The sequence below is a fragment of the Neofelis nebulosa genome, chromosome 8, assembly GCF_028018385.1.
Source record: "Neofelis nebulosa isolate mNeoNeb1 chromosome 8, mNeoNeb1.pri, whole genome shotgun sequence".
NCBI lineage: Eukaryota > Metazoa > Chordata > Mammalia > Carnivora > Felidae > Neofelis > Neofelis nebulosa.
In genome coordinates this window covers 21,643,093-21,663,821 of record NC_080789.1, presented here as the reverse complement: position 1 = coordinate 21,663,821, position 20,729 = coordinate 21,643,093, and the positions used below count along the sequence as shown (strand labels likewise).

General features: G+C 38.6%; 1 protein-coding gene across 14 annotated transcripts in view; it reads right to left on the bottom strand.

Annotated features, from left to right (window-relative positions):
- The window catches only part of ANKS1B (ankyrin repeat and sterile alpha motif domain containing 1B), a 1,084,349-nt gene extending 1,064,910 nt beyond the window's left edge, over positions 1-19,439 (bottom strand). For 6 of the 14 annotated variants that reach the window (XM_058741667.1, XM_058741669.1, XM_058741671.1 and 3 more), the window contains exon 1: positions 19,271-19,436. In XM_058741667.1, coding sequence (XP_058597650.1) covers positions 19,271-19,404 — 134 coding nt within the window. In that variant the 5' untranslated portion in view covers positions 19,405-19,436. Of the gene's footprint in view, positions 1-19,270 lie in introns of all 14 variants that reach the window. The other 8 variants (XM_058741674.1, XM_058741670.1, XM_058741676.1 and 5 more) reach the window with 3 other exon arrangements.
- Positions 19,440-20,729: the final 1,290 nt, after the last annotated feature.

Below are 20,729 nucleotides of genomic sequence, written 5' to 3'. Positions count from 1 at the left end.
TCCAAAGAGTTTGGACTTTATTCAGAGGATAACAAGTTTCAGAACAATTCCTCTGATGGCAGAGGAATCCATGGGTTAGAAGGGCTGATACTAATGGACACAAGTGGGAAGGGAAAGAATCAAGGATGGCTTTAGGGTTTCTAGCTTGAACAAATGGTGCACAGTAGTTCCACTAACACAAAGGAGTCATGCAAGTGGCAGAGCAAAACTGTAGGTAAAAATAATGAACATTTCAAGTTTCATAACTCCATTAAGGGGAAGATGTTCAAAAAGCCACTTGGAATAACATGCCTATAGTACAGGAGACAGGACTAAATTAGAGATACAGATTTAAGGATATATATTTGGGAGTAATAATTTTTAAAACCAATGAACATATTTTAAAAGAAATGTAATTCCTTTAGACTTCTCCACCGATTTAAAACCTTAAATTACCACCGATTGCACATATATTAACTTTTAACATAAAAAAATGAAAGGATGTCAACATATTTAATGAAAACAATAAACTTACCAAAGATAAGTATTTTATATTCATTTATCACTTTTCTTCAGCAATCTACTAACTAATAGGGACCTTCTCCCTACCTATAAAATTAATATATTTCCAAAATAATGTTTTCATGGCAAAAAAAAAAAAATACAGCATGCTTCATCTTCTGAATAAATAAGCTGATTCAATTTCCTGAGTAAATATTACTCATACTTGACATTGAACAAGTCCAAACTCACTGAAGGAGTTAAGAAATTTCTAAATTCCCAGGAGCAATAAACTTCACCAGAAAATCTAGTCAAGAGCTTATTATAAAGGACTAAAAGTCAATGTCATACCAAAATTTTAAATAACATCATGCCTCCCTCTATTTAATAAATTATTTCAAAATGAGGTCACGATTGACAGACACACTATCTTGGGCAGACGGGAGAGAGTAGATAAGCAGAGAAAATTTCCTTTTCTCTACTGAAGCATGTCCACCAACTGTCATATTTGGAAAACAGCCAAAAGAGCACTTTATTTGCAAAAAGAACAGGAAACTCTTGAAATACTAGCAAAATGTGTGATATATAAATGTAGAATGTAAAGAATTAAGATTCACATTTATGCACATTTGGAAATATTGTTTCTAAGGCATAGATTAAAAGCACAAGTCCATCCCAGGTAACAAGCTCTAAAACCAAAGGTAGGTGTCCCTGAATCCCTGGGGTAAGTGTCACCCTTTTCTGCTAGGCTGTGACCATTTATCCAGAATAAGTTTCCCATACATATTTCCAAGACAGGTATCTGGTCTCATAAGTATTTTACCGGAATTAGCCACAAAATATAGCGTTGAGAAAACCATGTTCAAACCATGTCTCTTTCTCTTAACCTTATTTTCCTTATGTTTCCTAACTTTTCTAGCCCCCCTTTGTCAAAGGGTATTTTCTAGTTTCCTGGCTACAGGGTTTACTAAAGACAGCTGACACAGCTAAGTTGCTGAAGGAGAACAGCTGAACTATTAAGAAAGGAAATCAGAAAGGAAAGAGATGGAAGCTAGAAATGTTAACTAGAGAGGAAACAGAAAAACCCCAGACTTCCTCTGAATCTGTATAAACTTGTAACTCTAGATTAATGTTCTCAATTCAGATAAGAGCCCACAGGCAATTAAGGATCACCAAGAGTTTTCTAAATGGGCTTCTCACTAATCTAAAAAAAAAAAAACATATTTTAAAAAAACAGAATGGTAAGAGTCTGGATAATGCTCAAAGCCAATAACCAGGGAGAAGAGAAGTGTAGGCATTCATTTTGTGTGACTTTACTATTGGAAACTCCCTGGCAGTTATAATATTGCTACCAATGCTGTTGTCACCTTAGATAAGGTGCCCAATCATATCACACCATATTTTGGCTCTATCAAGAAGTAAAGGAAGCATAACAGAGAGGAAGTGAGAAAGGCAAAGTGAAGACTGATTTCTGGTTTGGCTGTATTCTCTCAAGTTCACAAAATAGTCAAGGTAATACAATTTATTCCAGACACCCTTTTTCTAAGATTTTGTCCCCATATTCCCCCCAACCATGAGGTTAGGTCCAAAGAGATTCATCAGCCCCTAGTATATGCTATATAACCTTTCCCCTGATCCTTGTTCCCTTGATTCCTGGTCTTTCCAACTCTTGGCAGCTCAACTTTTCTTTGATTCTACATGTATATATTATATACTAATATATATATTATATAATAACAATATTATATATATATATTTGTATAGTCCTATAAATCCCCATTTCCATGTAAAGAGCAAGCATACAAGACTTCAGAGGAAGGTCACATCAGACATGGACCTTCCACCACTCCTTTCCATCACAGAAACAATATATGCATTGCATTGCTAAGAAAACATTATCTGTCAATTCAAGAGTTTTGGAAGGATTCTGAAGGTAATGGGGAACAGGTAGAACAGATACTCTGTGTGGTCTCTTGTTCTGCAAATGAATGTCATGAACTGCAAAGTGTAAACCCAAAGATTCCTTAAAAATAGAAAGCCAAGATACAAAAAGAAATACTATGAAAAGGTCATACATTATTAGAAGTGTTACTGCTGATAAGAAAAGGTTAAGAGGGTAAAAAAAAAAAACAGTAAGAAAAATTATCTCTTTAGATCCCCAGATATTATCTTGCACATTAGGTGTGTTGTTTAAATCCAGGCCTCTTTGGTTCCCTTCTTAGATAGTAAAACCAAAATTGTGATCACCATTCCATTGAGCTTGTCTTCCCACACCTAGAAAGAGAGAGCAACAACTGATAATACTGCCTGCTGCTTGTTTTCTCTTGAATTTGGCATAAGTAGATAAATGGTCTTTTAAAGTATCAAACATAACTGAATGAATGATTTCTGCAATGTTCCCAAACTATTTTTTTCCAACTGTTTGCAAGTAAGGAGGGTATTGGTCAGCGATATCAAATGCTTACTAAAAGAGCTACCTGGAAATTTCTTTGCTTAGATTTGATTCTAGGAATTATGGACTCCTGGCAATAATTTAAAGTCTAGGAAATCCCTAGTATGAATTACTAACTGTCCTGGTTCATTTGAAGCAGTAATTATTTTACAAGATGTATGTAGATGTACCATATTTTAAAATATAGTTAGTTGGTCAATTTCCTGACATATTTTTTGTGACCTCTTAAAAATCATAGTGGCAATATCATATAACAAGAAAAACCTACTTGCTGAAATCCTTATCTCTATCAAATTCTGCAAACTCAACTTCCTCGGTGAATGACAGTTCTTATCTCAGTGTTTTTAAAACTCTTTTTTTTTTTGCATTATCATCATCTTACTAAAGTTCTTGAGAATGCACTTTGCTGACAATTATGATACTTTAAGCTAAACAGAGAAAAAAATACATAAAGATTTTCTGCCTCTCAGTCAATCTGGAGGCCTACTACACATCCATAATAATATACAAGAAAGAAAAGGCTCATTTAAAAAATGTAAAGTGCTGGGGCACCTGGGTGGCTCAGTCGGTTGAGCCTCCGACTTCAGCTCAGGTCACGATCTCACGGTTCGTGAGTTCGAGCCCCACGTCAGGCTCTGGGCTGATGGCTCAGAGCCTGGAGCCTGCTTCCGATTCTGTGTCTCCCTCTCTCTCTGCCCCTCCGCCATTCATGCTCTGTCTCTCTCTGTCTCAAAAATAAACATTAAAAAAATTTGTTTTAAAAATAAAAAATGTAAAGTGCTGACCAACCTATCAAACTATCATCATCTGTCCTCCAAAATGCCAGAAGAAATAGAGTCCAGGAGATGTGCCACACAGTAGTCAAGCTTTGGTCATAACCTCCATGTTAGCTAGAATTGTTAAGTGCCCCAAGCCAAACTTTCTTCCAACACAAGGGTATAGTATTGCTGACCTGGAGAGAGCTTTTTACCATCATCATCACCATACAGCATTACGTTACTCTCTTGTCCCACTTCTCCGACTTTTTCCCTCTTTTCCTTCCTATATCCCTTCTCTTCCTAAACAATTCAGTCTCTAAAGCCATAAAGAAGGGCAGGGAAAGATAATCATCCACACCAGAGGGAGAAGGGAGGCTGCAGCAGCCTACAGCAAAGTGACAGAACTGAAGCCAAGGGAGAAGATGTTCATATTGAAGGCAGCTGAATATGGGGTGTCACTGCCCAAGTAAGTTGGAAAGGGCATCACTACAGGGGAGGTGCATGATGTTACAGGGTTACAGCTCCAGTAGGGTGAAGCTCCAGCGTGGTGGTGGCAGAAGGGAACATCCAGACATAGGGTGTCCAGAGTCCAAACAAGGTAAAAAGGGCACCTACCAGCAAAGGTGACCCAATTCAAGGAGTTAGACCCCAAGTAGGATAGAAAGGGTATCCCTCTGTAGATGCAAACTGGCATAAACAGTCAGAGCCTGTAAATGGCAAGAGGGTGTCAGTGTAGAACAGACTAACGTGGGTGGCACAGCCTGAGTTGGGTAATAAAGACAAACTTGGGAGAGTATGGCAGTGGAGAGGAGGACTGGTTGCATACAGGGAGATTTATCACATAAGTATATGTACCAAAAAGAACAGAAGCCAAGTTTTTCAGTATCAGAGCAGGAATGTAAAAATATAGGAAGGGATAAACCAAAATGAATCATGCCTGTGGAGTTGGACTAGAGTTAGATGTATCATTGTAAATCCATGGTTTTCAATAAATATAGGTAGATATATATATAAATGTGTGTATTTCTGTGTGTGAATATATTTTTTTCACTAATGAGCATACTTAGTATCCAAATCTTAGCATCTAATTACCACTTTCCAATAAAAGGAACTATGGCTTCTTAGAGAAATGGCTGATCCAGAACTGAGGCAGAGAAAGATGAGTCCTAGAACATTTTCCGATACCAAAATCAAGGAAATGCTCAAAGAATGACTCAGAGAAGTCAGTCTTAAAGGGCTTACACTGGCTAAGTGTGGGGCAATTTAAGCATCAAAATTAACAATGACAATAGTACATTAAAATCCATGCAATAAAATAGCAAACCATGAGTCCATACTTCAATAAATAAATAAAGTCTGATGAGGAACAGGATATTCAGATAGTTAAGTATACCTCCCCACAAAATAGTTATTACAAAGGGAAAAAGAGTAATTGTATATAGTGAAAGCTAACATACTATCATAAACAAGTGATTAAAGTGAGCATCATGAGCAACAGTAAAATCAAAATCACATGCCACCTGATAAGATATAATAAAAAGAACACACATCTTTCTGTGATATTCCTGCCAAGGATGAGCATAATGTGGATATAATCATAAGAAAACACCAGACAAACCCAAATTGAGGGATATTTTACAAAATAACTGGCCTACCATCTTCAAAAGGTATCAAGATCATAAAAGTCAAGGAAAGACTGATAAACTGTTCCACACCAAAGAACATTAAGGAGGTGTGACAACAAAATGTAATGTGTGATTTTGAACGAGATTCCAATGAAGCACATTGTTGAGACAACTGCCAAAACCTGAATGGGGTCTAACGGCTGTAAAATAGCAATATTAATTTCCTGCTTTTAGTAGTTGTATTGTGGTTAGATAGGGAAATATTCCTACTTTTAGAAAATACAAACTAAATACAAACTAAAGCATCCAAAGGTAACAGGGCATCAGGTTGAAAACTTAGTCTCACATGGTTCGAGGAAAAAGTTATTTGAACTATAGTTCCAGCTTTTCCACAAGTATGTGATTATTTCAAAATCAAAATTATTTTAATTTTAAAATGAAAAATATTTGAGAGTATATAGTTCTAGTTCCAACCATTAAAAATTCCCCAAAGTGGGGTGCCTGGGTAGTAGCTCAGTTGGTTAAGTGTCTGACTTCGGCTCAGGTCATGATCTTATGGTTTGTGAGTTCAGGGCCCACGTCAGGCTCTGTACTGACAGCTCAGAGCCTGCAGCCTGCTTCAGATTCTGTGTCTCCATCTCTCTCTGCTCCTCCCCCCGCTCTCGCTCTCACTCTCTCTCTCTCTCAAAAATAAATAAGCCTTTAAAAAAAATTTTTAATTACTTAAACCTGGGGTGTGTGGGTGGCTCAGCCAGTTAAGTAGCAGACTTGATTTCAGTTCAGGCCATGATCTCACGGTTCATGGGATCAAGCCCCTTGCTGGACTCTATGCTGACTATATAGAGCCTGCTTGGGATTCTCTCTCTCCCTCTCGCTCTGCCCCTCCCCTGCACATGCACGCTCTCTCTCTCTCTCCCTCTCTCTCTCTGTCAAAATAAGTGAATAAACATTAAAAAAAAAAAAAAAAAGAATTACTTAAACATGACTCATGGTCAGATTCAGATCATATATTGATATGCAATGGGAGATGGGAGGCGAATGTTGACACTGGACTTGTCAAGAAAAAAAGTTGAATTTGTGAGCTTACATTCCATGAAATTAGAAACTACTATATAATTAGCTATCATCTCCTGTGTGTAACTTCCATAATTGCCTAGAGGGAAGAATCTATTTTCTATACTCCAAAGCACCATCACCATGCTGAATACATAGTACACACCCTCAAAATACTTGTCAATTAACAATGCTTTAAAAAGCAAGATAAAGAAAATATCAATGATAAGCTTATTAGGAAACCATTAACCGCATGGATTATTATAGCACAGCATGTACAACTCCAGTGGAACACAATCTCTTTCTGCTCAAATTAGCTTTGTGAGAAATGTAGAAGATAATAACTAATGTTAAATATCTGGTGACCAAGTATTACTCCTAAAAGTAGACAGAAAAAAATAATCCCTATGTCTGGGATCAGAGGAACACTGAGCAAATATATCACCCCCAGTGGTCTGTCTTGGTGCCTACACCATTAAAGATTCAGGTTAAGACAACGTACCTAAAGAAGTGACCTATTAATATGCAAATATCCCATAGCTCACATCAAATACAGATACTCATGAAATTTATACAATTATTCCTTACACAGCATAATGTCTCAGTAATAATAATAACCACCAAAACACACGAGTCCCTCCTATGTGAAACGCCCTATGCTAGATGTTTTATATAAATTCTCTTTAATCCTTACAAATCTACAAGATACATAATATCATCCTCACTTTTAAATCAGGAGACTGAAAGTCCAAAGAAGTTAAATAACTTGCCCAGGGCCAAATGTCCATTCAGTGGCAGAGTTTTCATTCAAACTTAAGACTGACTTTTTCCATTACATTCTGTTGCTTCTTTCTACCATGACATTTACTGTTTCTTCAGTGGAGATCTATGGCATGAGGGAATAAGATGCAATTTAGAAAAATTTTTGGTAGTACAGGATAAAACTGAAAAATTCTAGGTTTCAGGTAAAAAAAAGACAAAGAATGCCCCAGAATAAGAAAGCAACAAAGGCTCAGCAAAGGGACAGAGGGGAACACAAACAGGGGATGAGAAGGTCATAAGGACAAACTGCCTGGTTACATGGTTTTTCTACAGACCCTAACACTAGATTTGACAAGATCCTTGAGTTAATAATGAGCTCAGTTAAAACTATGAGCTCAGACTTACTGGCTTGAACAGATGAATCATAAAGTTAAATGAAATTAAATGAAAACGATGGTGAACACTGTATTTTCTTCCTTTGCATGAAAAGGAAGAAATGAGGAGAAATAAATCACACCCATCTGGAGACGTGGCATGGACAAGTTATTAAACCACCTTTGAAGACAACAGAAGTTAGATACCATTAAGCACCCAAAAATTTTGCATAAAAGAGTTCCACCGTATTTTAAAGTAAAAATGATAACTGATGAAGAAATATCCTAAGACATCTCAAGTTATTTTAACACCGAATTCAGTTTATCATTCATCTGCTATCAAGAAACAAATGTAAACAAAATATTGCCTATAACGCAAAATTACATGATGAGCATAAAAATAATTGAAAATTATGTAGGAACTGAAATATGTTTCTATATAATTTTGTAGAAAATGTACTTTCTATTTACATACTGGAAACACACATTGGTATTTTCATATTTTAATCCACGACATACACTGATCCCTATGGAACAAGAAAGCAACATGGCATAATAAAAAGTTACGTGGGGACTGGAAAGACTTGAATTTGAATCTTGTCTGTCACTTACTAGCTTTGCAACTTTGGGAAAGTTACTCAATTTTTCTTCTCTTTTGTCCCATATATAAATATGGGGTTAATAATATATATCTTTCAGGACTGAAGATTGGATATAAAGCAAATAAAGCAATTAGCATATTTGGAACACTAATACCAGCAATTTCACTTCTAGAAATATATCCTAAGAAATACTTTATGAGAAAGATGTTTTGTATGACAATGTTCACCATAACACTACTTATAACAATAATAATAAATAAAGTAAAAATCATCCAGGTATCTAGATTAAAAGAATATTTAAGTAAAGATACATACAACTGGTCGTGGGGAGGGTTCACCTGGGTGTCTCAGTTGAGCATCCAACTCTTGATATGGGCTCAGGTCATGATCTCACGGTTCATGGGATAGAGCTCCACATCCGGTCTGTACTGACAATGCAAACCCTGATGGGAATTTTCTCTCTCCCTCTCTCTCTGCCCCTCCCCCACTCACATTCCATCACTCTCTCTGTCTCTGTCTCTCTCTCTCAACATAAATATTTGAAAAAGACACAATTACCTAAGGAAGCTTATGAAATGCATATTCCCAAACCTTTTACTCAAAAATTCTAACCCAGTAGGTCTAAAGTGAGACCAGGAAACTCATGTTTAACAAACAACCACAGGGTTGATTCTAATACAGGAGGTCTATGAAAATTCTGTATTAAATGGGGTATTTTAATGATGCCATTAAAAATATAATTATGAAGAATTTGTAATAACACTGAAAAAGTTTATGATAACTATTAAGTGAAAAATTGAGGATTCAAAATGTATGCTTTATCTAATAACTATATTTAACATACATATGAACAAATAGTTCTTAGCAATAGAATTAGGGGTGATTTTTTTATCTTTCACCCAGTTACTTGAAACAGTCATGTTATCATCATAAACACATACATAAGTTACATATCAAAAACTGGAGAAAAAAAAGTCAATGGATCACCATGCCCTTCGGATTAAGTTCAAACTCCTTAGGGCAGCAGACAAGTCCTTCAATCTCCAGACTTATCTCTTATCCATGCTCTAAGCCAAACTTATAATACCCCAAATTATATTCTACATTTTCAAATACCATTATTGAATACACTATTCCTTCTTTAGGAAAGCCCTTCCGTCAAACTGTCAGCCTGGCAAACTCCCATTCATCCAATAAGATTCAGGAATCACCTCTTCTCTTGAAGTTTGCCTTGACTACTCCTTCCAGAGAGAATTAAGGGAGCCTCCGTCTTGCTCTTCATATTCTTGTCACACTACCTTGGTAGTTCCATTACAATAAATATCACGCTGTCCTTTACCTCTGTGTTGGCATATCTGTTCCATGATTTCTACAAATACTTGGGGTTAGGTAGAAATGCTCTCATTCAATTTTAGAATCCACAAGGTACTCAATAAACATTTGTGAAAATAATGAGCAATCATTCTTTGTTATTGTTCTTGGATGTCAGTTCCCTATGAAATCCTGATTGACTTGTTGGTTAGTTGGAAAGCGGTTGGTTCATTGATTAATAAGTCATGGCCTAAATACACCCTAATATATATCATAAAACATACCAGTGAAAAAAACTTATAGGAATACTTTAACCATTGTTCATAATTCTTCACCTTCTCTGATTCTGTCTTCAAAGATTCTATCAAACTTCAGAGTGACAGATCACTCTGGTCACTAGCACAAGCAAATAAACAGGCAAACTCTGTCCTGGAGCACCCCTTTGCTGCAGTTTACCATGCCAATGAACGTCTCTGCATAATTCCTGCTACTCCTCCCAAACACACTCCCACTCACACTCATGTCCCATACTAAGAGTAAAATAGCTATACAAAACAGGGACAATTCTGTAAGTAAATATAGCAGTTTTTTAGTATATTCAAAACATAAAATACTATATTTAGCATATTTATATGATACATAAAACATTTAAAATGCAGATCTGCAACTAGAGGTACCAAAGTAGGACTCAAACTGGCTAAATAGCAATTTAGGCCAAAAAGAAAAAAAAAAAAAAAAAAAAAGAAAGAAAACTTTAATGTGGAAGAATGAAATTGGGATTGTGATCCAGGGCTCATAACTTCAAATGCCTTCCCTGTACAGTAATACATATGTTTATGAAATAACCTAGATACTGAAGTTCTAAATAATAAGAAAATGCATTTAAAAGAATTTGAATCTCAAACCACATTAGATGTCAAAGCTCTTCTACAATTCTATACCATGTCCTCATCACCTCTGATTATATAATACATATGTACATCTAAGGAATAACTTCTGGAAACAGGCAAACATACCACACACATGCTGATATCTAAGACAGGTGTGCTAATATAACAGATATCCAATACAAAGTTCTAGTGGGGCGCCTGGGTGGTGCTAAGCATCTGACTCTTGATCTCAGTAAACGTCATGATCTCACAGTTTATGAGTTCAAGTCCTACATAGGGCTCTGCACTGATGGCACAGGGTATGCTTGGGATTCTGTCTCTTCTCTTTGCCCTTCCCCCAATGATGTGTGTGCACTCACACACGCGCTCTCTGTCTCTCAAAATAAATAAAAACTTTTATATAAATAAAAATTGTTTTAAAAGTTCTAGGGACTAAATAATTAGCAAAAATAAAAGTCTTTTCCAACACGAACCCTATGCTATCCCATTTCTCATTTCTCCAATCAAATCCTTCTCTTTCTACAGCATCAACCTTGTAAAGAAGGCAGAATTAATGACCACCTTTATTTTATTTTTTTTTTTAACGTTTCTTTATTTTTGAGGCAGGAAGATACAGAGCATGAACGGGGGAGGGTCAGAGAGAGGGAGACACAGAATCTGAAACAGGCTCCAGGCTCTGAGCTGTCAGCACATAGCCCGACGCCGGGCTCAAACTCACGGACCGCGAGATCATGACCTGAGCCGAAGTCGGACGCTTAACCGACTGAGCCACCCAGGCGCCCCAATGACCACCTTTAAAGAACCCCTCTTGCAAATCTGGCAAAATTCATTCCATCAGCTCTGCTAATAAGAGCGCCAAAGCATTATTATGTGGGCCTAAAGTTTTGTTTCCCCTTTAATTTTTTTTTTTTTTAACTTTACTTTTGAGAGAAAGAGACAGAGCACGAGCAGGGGAGGGGCAGAGGGATTGGGAGACACACAATTCAAAGCAGGCTCCAGGCTCCAAGCTGTCAGCGCAGAGCCCCGGACGGGGCTCGAACCCATGAACGGCGAGATCACGACCCGAGATGAAGTCGAACGCTCAACCAACTGAGCCATCAGGCACCTCTTGTTTCCCCTTTAAATGAAAATACTAAAACAGCTTCCTCTTCCCAAAAGGCTTTACCAATCACACTTCAGCTCCCACAAACAGTGTTTCAAGGTGAGATGAAGTTAGGAAAGATACAAGGCACTGAGCCCACGGTCAGAGGAGAAATTAACATTGAGGTAGGCAGGAAACGACATGATGAAAGCAAACTCTGTAAACTCTTTGCTTTTGAAGGTCCAATATTTGTTCTTCTTAATCTATGTCTCACTTACTATATAGTCCATCCCAACTCTTCTCCTCACACAAATTCTGCTTTTCCTTAGGAGAGGGACACTTGGCACAAAAACTAGAACCAGGGTGAACTTGCAGTAATTAAAATGGAGAAGAGGTTTTCTTTGTCAAAAAAAAATTTTTTTAAAGAGAGAGAGAGAGAGTTTGGGGTAGGAAGGATTAAAGGAAATGTGGTGTGGGGAACAGAAGTATCAAGCAGGCAGCAAGAAATGAGGTTGGCTGTTGATGACCACATCTATTAGTCAAGATTGATTCAATTTGATCAAAGAATGATGACAAGTCTAGGCCAACTGTCTCAGTTCACTTAACTAGAAGTAATTAGCCACTTTAAATAAAGCTGCTCTCACAACACAACAGAACCTAAAAAACTCTACAGCACAACTGAATCTAAGTTCCATTTTACACATTCCTGATGACATGCTGTTAAGTTAGCACTATCTCTCAGAAACAGATTCAGAGATGAACACTCTTTGAAGACTCCAGAAGAACCTAACAAAAACAAAATTTATCCTTGACTATATATTTTGATCCACCCTCAAAAGTCACCCAGTTTCATGCCAGACCCAGATTTAACAAAAATGCAGAATTCACTTCCTGTCCTCCTGATGCAAAGGAAGAAAACTGGACTCTAAGATGAGATCCTAGATCTGTGTTACACAAGAAATTTCACTGGATTTTAAACTGGCATTGTGCCTCTGCCTGCCATATGGTGTACCTGACCATGTCATCACATACATGAGAAAGAACTAAAACACAGATGAGTCTTCTGTGTAAATTCCTGCTTTTAAAAATATAAAATATTCTATGATGAAAAACCAAAACTCATCATATTTCAATTAACTAAAGCTATACCACAATATGTTTAAAATGGAACCAAAGATACACTAAAATGCATTAAATGTTTAAAAACTTCAGGTTCTATAGGATAAAATTAGTCTTTTCTAACCCTTTATTTGAATTATACCTTCCATTTCTAGTTAAATACTCAAGAAGAATGTCCTAAAATAGGCTCCTTGAAAGAATTTTCCAAAACTGCATCAAATACATAATAAATTATTTCAGTATACAATTGAACAAACCACATTGTGTTTACTGTCACCTGAGAGGTTAAATTGCTAAAGTCAATAGAAGCAATGTTGAATACTGTAAGCTTCTGCATTAATGTCAGTCAAGATTTGTTCTACCCTTCCACCAACTGTAAGAAACCACTGAGATACACTATGAATTAGGCAATGTAAGAATGGACAGGGTGAGTAGTAGTCACTGACTGGCTGTCCTAATTCCCTGCTACACATCAGTCTTACTGTTTGGAAGAGGAAGCTGAAAACCTAGCTTAGTAGAGAAAGAGGTCAATACCAAAATTCCTTCTCCTCTCTCCTTACTCCCCATTGTGCAGCTGGCACTGTTCACTCTGGCAGACACAGTTCCCTGAACATAATGGTGCAATCACCGCTTCAAACATCATTACTATCTAAAATAGATAACCCACTTGCAACTTGCCTATTTTTATAGATATAACATTTTCATGCAGTTTAACTGCTCTATTTGTGATTTATTCCATTTAACCAATGCAGTTTCCCCGAAAGTGAGTACCTTTATCAGAGTCCCAATAACCACAATTGCCCAAATAGTTGTGAAAATTACAACACTTTGGAGTTGCCTCTTATCAACTTGTACCCATCACCAAAAACTTCATGAACTGAATCCTAAATCTGAAAAATGTATAACTCTCTGGTTTATATGTCTTTAAGGACTAGACACTATTTTCCCCTACTTCTTACTGATTTACTTTGTCACATGGGAGTCTTGAGAATTCAATTCTTTATGTCCAACAATTTACTAAAAATAGTATATATAGTATGCAAGCCTTTGATTCATTAAGAAAACCAAGTAAATTTAAGGCATTAAACTTTTGTTTCATTAAAATACAAATAATTCTTAATCTTGACTCATTAAGAAAGAAATGATTTAATACACATACTAAATAGGAATTGTTTTTGTTTGCATTAAAAGGTGGCTGTGCCAAAGAGACTTTAAAAGGTTTTGCAGCTGTCTCATGAAAGATGTTAAATAAAATAAAATTTCACATATCATATGGAGGAAGAAAAAGGAGGTGATTCAATTTGAATACTCTGATGAGCTCTAATGAGCTCAGAATTCTTTAGGACAAAAGGGGGTAAATGAAAACAAACACAAAAAAGAAGTATTTACCTGGGGAAATGTTAATGTCCCTTTCAACTAAGTTTGAAAAAATGGAGGGAGTTATAAAAAGTTCACTTCTGTAACAGTTAATGTAAACTTAAGTTCTGACAGAATAACTGTAAAACTTGCTTGTTTTAGACCACAAGAGAATTTCCTGTAACATCTAACAATGCCAAGAATCTGATTCTTCCCAACTTCCATTTTGCTCCTGTCATCCCTAGTGAGAATCATTTTCAAACCAGAAAGTATAAACAAATAATGTTAGGGATTATTGAAACTTCAAACAGACAGAGATCATAACAGACCAAGTATATCCAGACCCAGAAGAATTAGGTACAAGGGCATAGAAGGAATTTTCATCAGAACTAGGCATCCATCATCCATGGTTCGCTACCATAAACAAGCTATAATAAAGTAGCCTGATTTGGGTGGAATTTATAGACTTAATACTAGAGGTATATCAAAGGAACGCCATAAACAGGACACAGCATGACTTCAGAAGGGCAATGGATAAAATACCTCAAAAGATTCTCACAGGTACATCAGAGAGAAGCAGCTGAATGAGAGTTCTATTAAGTGGCTTCAATGTTGGTAGAAATACCATGTATAAGTATTGCTACTTTTAAATTTATAGTAGGCTAAAGAAAGGTTCTTTAGAGACATATCATGGTGTGTGGAATTCCAATTATGGAAAACATGCATATTAAATCTATAGATGATGTGGAGGAAGAAGATAATATGCTGGAAGACAGACTCGAGTCAAAAAGATCTACATAGATTATAGATACAGGCTAAAACAAGTAAGATTAAATGTAATAGGAATGATTTAAATTCAATCCACACTTTTACAAGTATGATAGGGGAACCACTGCTTCATAAGTCATTGAAAAAAATACCTGGAAGTTTTGAGTATCTGCTCAATGTGAGCCAATGTCATTATATACCTCAGAAAAACTGACCCGCATTAAGGTAGATCTTAGATCAATAATAAAGAGGTAATAATTTCAATGTTTTTAGTAGCCGCTATTAATACATGTTTATTTTAGAATACTGGAAAATGTAGAGAGCAAAAAGAAAATAAAGATCATCCACAATTCTACCACTCAAGGATGAATGCTATTTTTTACATTTTGGTGTTTATCATTCTAGACTTTTTCATGTACATTATAAATTTTCACACTTACTTTTTCTTAAAAAAAAAATAGGGTCATACCACAAATGCTGTTTTGAAACCTGTCTTTTTTTTAATTCAACAGTATATCAGGTCCCAGTATATTCACAATGGTCAACTGATATCTTAGTGCATTTTGTTCATTTCTGCTCACTACCTTTAAGAGTCATTGCAGAACTTGAGAATATGCAAAGAAGGGAAAAAAGAGAATAGTGAAAAGTATGAAAATGTAAGTTCACCTATATTCCACTTCCAAATAATACCAACTGCTAGAAATTACAGGGAGGTCAGGGGTGCCTGGGTGGCTTAGTCAGTTAAGCGTCAAACTTCACTCAGGTCATGATCTGGTGGTTCATGAGTTCGAGCCCCTCCTCAGGTTCTGTGCTGACAGCTCAAAGCCTGGGAGCCTGTTTCAGATTCTGTGCTCCTTCACTCTGCTCCTTCCCTGCTCATGCTCTGTCTCTATTTCTCTCTCTCTCAAAAGTAAATAAACACTAAAAAAATAAAATAAAAATAAGAAATTACAGCGAGGTGGATATCAACTCAATAAAAGGAGAATGTTTTTAATAATTAGAGCTGTCCAAAAAAAAAAAGGAATGGATCTAGTCATTTAAGAGTTTTACAAGGCTAGAATAACTAACTGGTAAAAGATGTTGCAGGTGATTCCTCTAGGTCAGAAGTTGGATAAAAGGCCCCGCTTTATTTATAGATTCTATAATTCAAGTGGAAAATTTACTAAGGAACTTTACTCCATGTCCAATATGAAGCAAATCTTTAGTAATCAAGACCTTAAGAAATAAGGTCAAGTGCTTTAAAGCTGCATGAGAAATAACAACACTAATGATAAAACATCAATGTGTTAAATGCTTTGCATTCATTTCTTCATATTTCATTTAACTCTTACAACAACTCTATATGATAGCTACTATAACTATTCCCATTTTCTAGAAGAAAACAGTGAGGCTTAGAAAGATTTTTATATTGGGGCGCCTGGGTGGCGCAGTCGGTTAAGCGTCCGACTTCAGCCAGGTCGCGATCTCGCGGTCCGTGAGTTCAAGCCCCGCGTCAGGCTCTGGGCTGATGGCTGGGAGCCCGGAGCCTGTTTCCGATTCTGTGTCTCCCTCTCTCTCTGCCCCTCCCCCGTTCATGCTCTGTCTCTCTCTGTCCCAAAAATAAATTAAAAAGGTTGAAAAAAAATTTAAAAAAAAAAAAAAGAAAGATTTTTATATTTATTCAAGGTCATTCTTTTGCTGAAAACTGCAGTATCACCCAAGCATACCTGATTCCCTATCATATATCTACTGCTCACTTGGGAATATGTCATCAAAACCATCTTCAGAAAAGTTCTTAGTGATCCCCCAAAGGGCAGTCATGAGGATTTTTTTGTCATTAGGAAAAAAATTAAGGATTTTTAAATCAGATTATGCATAGCAAAAAAAAAAAAAAAGTAGACTAAACTACGTATTTTATTTTATTTTTTTTTTCAACGTTTTTTATTTTTATTTTTGGGAGAGAGAGAGACAGAGCATGAACGGGGGAGGGGCAGAGAGAGAGGGAGACACAGCATCGGAAACAGGCTCCAGGCTCCGAGCCATCAGCCCAGAGAGCCTGATGCGGGGCTCGAACTCACGGACCGCGAGATCGTGACCTGGCTGAAGTCGGACGCTTAACCGACTGCGCCACCCAGGCGCCCCTAAACTACGTATTTTAAACTCACAAATCAAATAGAATCAATGAATAAGACTTACAATGTGGAAAAGCAAATTTAAATCACAGAACTTCAAATCTTTGCCATTACTAATTAAGTGACCTTGGGCAAGTCCTTATCTTCCTATCTCTAGTTCTTCACCTGTGAACTGAGGCTCAGCCACTTAAGGCTGATATAAGAATTGAACGAAATGATACAAGTAAGCATTTAGCACAGTTATCTGACACTACCTATTACACAACTAAAAAAGGTAGGGGGGAGGTAGTGGCAAACCTATTCTGCGGTCATTCTGAAGTATTTTAAAATGTCCAAGCGTCATTATATTTGAAGAGGGAGGGGCCACCTTCTCCATCATTATGTAAATAAATTTTTGAACACAATCATTTGTGAAATAAAGTAACAACTAAATTAAATGTGCTTTCTTAGGAATTTCATTTTATGCAAAAGATCACCCAATGCAATTTCAACCGTCATATTCTTCAAAGACATTGTTTTGGTTATTCATTTAGTATGCGATAGATGCAAGTTTAAGGGTTATTGGTTTTGATTTTGACTTTTACAACTTGGTTTAAACTCATGAGCACGTTTTTTACTTTTGTTTTCTGTGCACATTTTTGTTATAGAGCTCTCACCCCTGACAAAACCAGCAAAAGAGAAAACCTCTTGTTCAAGAAGTTTACCAACTTAGTTTACCAACATTAAATAGTTGGTATTTTATTCCTAAAATTTGCCACCTATTCTTTTTTTTAAATGGCACAACAGAGAAAGTATTTAAAAGATGTTTGCCTTTAAGTTCTATCACAAAGATACGCTTTTTAAAATACTATTTATCTTAATAAAATTAACTGAAGTTATCACTGTTCCCAAAGAATTCCTTAGTGTTTTTCCAAAGGAATTGATTATTTAGAAACCTCTTTCAGAATACAGGTTTCTAGCCATAATCATTCTTACAACTAATTCAATCAACTGGTAAACACATTTACTTTACCTGCAACTTTAAAACCGTAACCAGATAAACTGCTTTTGTATAAATAACCTATGACTAGGGGCAGTTATTAGAGCTATAATCTGAAACATGTCCACACTGTCTACTTGTGTTTGAAAGTAAAAATTACTTACCAACAGAGTACACCCAAAGAGTCATCGCTCCTAAGATCAACTAAAAAAATGTCCCATATTCATTCATTGATCTGAAGTGAATTATTATTCCAATAAAATGTCACTATTAAGTATATATGATCATATATGGAGCTTTTTAAAATCCCATCAACTATTTGCCAACTAAATTCATTTCACTGTAATACAAATGTTTTCATTTTCCCTACAGGCCAGTACTATAATTAACTGCATTGTCTGACCACTACAACATCTAAGAACTTGTGTAAAGAACACAATGTCATCATCCAAAAACCTGTATTAAACACTTGTCTAGAGTAGCACAAAAGAGTATTTAAAAACCAAAAAAAAAAAAAAAATCATTTGGGTTTTTCAAATTTTTACAAGTACAGCTGGGTTGCTTAAGAGATGTTTTAGGGTGAAGATATGAATGATGATTGATGCCTCCAAAAATATCCAGGGTAAAGTGAATAGCCACAATTTTATAAACTAAAGAGCTTTCCTTGCATTTTATCTAATGAATATTCTTCAGGCTTCTTCCCTCTTATTTAATTCGTCCATCAATTCAACTCTCAAGTTCGCAGTTTCTCAAATATGCAAATCAACCCTATTTCTAAGGTACTGCCTGCTGAATAAAGACCTTGACATTTTTTTTAAATGTCATCTTAGAAAGAGTATCCAAGCAATATTAGTCTCACCTGCAACATCTTCATATTAAAAGGCCTCTACTACATTCCATACACACTATCCCAATCCTGACCTGGCATCCTTGGTCCTAAAAACCAAGTTGTACTGAGCTAAGTCCAGGTAACTGGAAGTACTGCTGGGGCTGCTAACCTGCCTCATCAAGTTTTACACACACCCTGTACAGATGACATCTCATCAGAAGGTTCGCTTGCTTCATTTTGTGGGATCACAACCCACAGCACAGCAAACGCCTTCTGCAAGAGAAGGTAGCAGCAACCAAAGGCCGTGGCTTTTTGCAGGGTAAGTGAATGCACGCAATAGCTTCTCTACCAATTTCATGCAAATAGACAAAAAAAGGCTGGGTTCGACACTGAAAATACATAATAAATGTTGATGGAAAGCGAGTGGAACACCGATTTTCTTCCAGCAACACTAGTACATGTACAAGTTCTGCACCACAGTTCAGAGAAAAGTAGCTACTGACGCATTGATGGAAGGCTATTTTCAAATTACTCAAAGAATCTAAGGCATCAATCTGACTGGGAACCTCGTGCCTCCTCTCCACACACACAGTCTGTTTTCCTGCCTAATTTAAGAATGAATCGCTGGCAGCCACCAGGTGCACTAACCATGAAGAGGAGGACGTATCTATCACAATGCAAAACGAGGTATGCAATCCCAGAACTGGTTCCCGTCCTTACCTTAGCAGATTAGAAAGGGGCAGGGGTCCGGATCCACCGCCCAGGATCCCTCCTTTCCTGCCAGACAGGAGTTTCTCCACCAGAGCCACATTTCCAGTGCGGGCAGCTTCCAGCAGCTCCTGGTCCTTCCCCATAGTCTTCCACCGGCTCCCTCACAGAGTCCTTTTCCCCCACCCCGGGTCCTCCTCCCCGCCCACCCCCACTCCCCAAAATCCAGGGCCCTCCCCGCCCCACCCTAAAATAATGCAAGAGCTTCAGCAAGAAGAGATTCCTGCAGCCCCAAGCCGGGAACACCACTCTCTCCTCCTCTTCGGGGCGCAGCTTTTACAATGGGGATCAGACCATGTCTAGGAAGAGGGGCTGGCCGAGCGGGGAGCCGCGACGCGCCCCCACAGCCACTCCCCTGAATTCCTGAAGCCTAGTTCCCGCGGGTGAGGCGTGAGAGGGTGCTTTTGAGGAGCGCGAGGAGGATGCTGAGGACTGAGGAGGTCGCAGGAAGAGGAGGCGGAGACAGTCCTCGCGGGAGCCCGAGCGCAGCGAACAACCGCGTCGGCGGCCCGCGCACCCTCACGCCGCGGCCCGGGCTCTGATCAGCTTCCGCGCCCGCGGGCTCGGCGGTTAGGTGGCGGCGTCCGCGGCCCGCGGCGGAGAGGAGCGCGCAGCTGCGGCCCCGGCGGCCGTGGTCCGCGCCGAGGCAGGGCGGTGCGGACGAGCCGCGGCGGGCGCGTGCCGAGGGCGGCGGCGGCGGCGGCGCAGGGGCTGAGGCAGGGCGGGAAGGAGGGCGCCCCGGTCCGCCGCCGGCGGCTCTGAGGCCTGGCGCGCGTGGTGGCCGGCGCGCGGGGGGGCGTGTGCGCGCGTGCAGGTGCGGCCTGAGGGTCCGTCCCGAGTTGGGCGGGGGGCGGGGGGCGAGGGGCGGGGGAGGGGGCCGGCCCGGTGTGGGGGCGGGGCGCCGGGATGATATTATCTTCGTTTTTGTGGGCGGGGACCCTCCCTCTTCCCTTCTCCCTCCTCCCTCCTCCAGTCTCCTTGGGAGAGGTTTAACCGTGTGAGGACTGGAGTTCTCCCTGCCGCCTCGACTCCTTGTCAGCTGGGCCGGCGCGGGCGCCACGCCTGGGGTCAGGCACGAAGCTCGGAAAATCCTCCATGACCGAGATGAGGAAAAGCTGGTGTTGCCGGGAAGGGGCCCTTCGCCAGTCGCTTTTGTCGGTGCCGGCACAACTTGACCTGCGTTTCGCCCTTCCATTTACCTCCACGAGACGAAAGAGATCTGCCCTTGGTTAGAAAGGTTTGTTTTATTCCTAGTTTCTGTGGCACTGGCCACGTACAGTTTGTGACGGTTCCAGTTTCTCTAGTCTTTAATCAGCCCTATATTTCGGCTGGGCTTTGGAGATCTACTGACGTCTAAAAATACCAGGGAAGAGGCTCTAATTGAGAATTTCTCCACGTGCATACTGGGAAA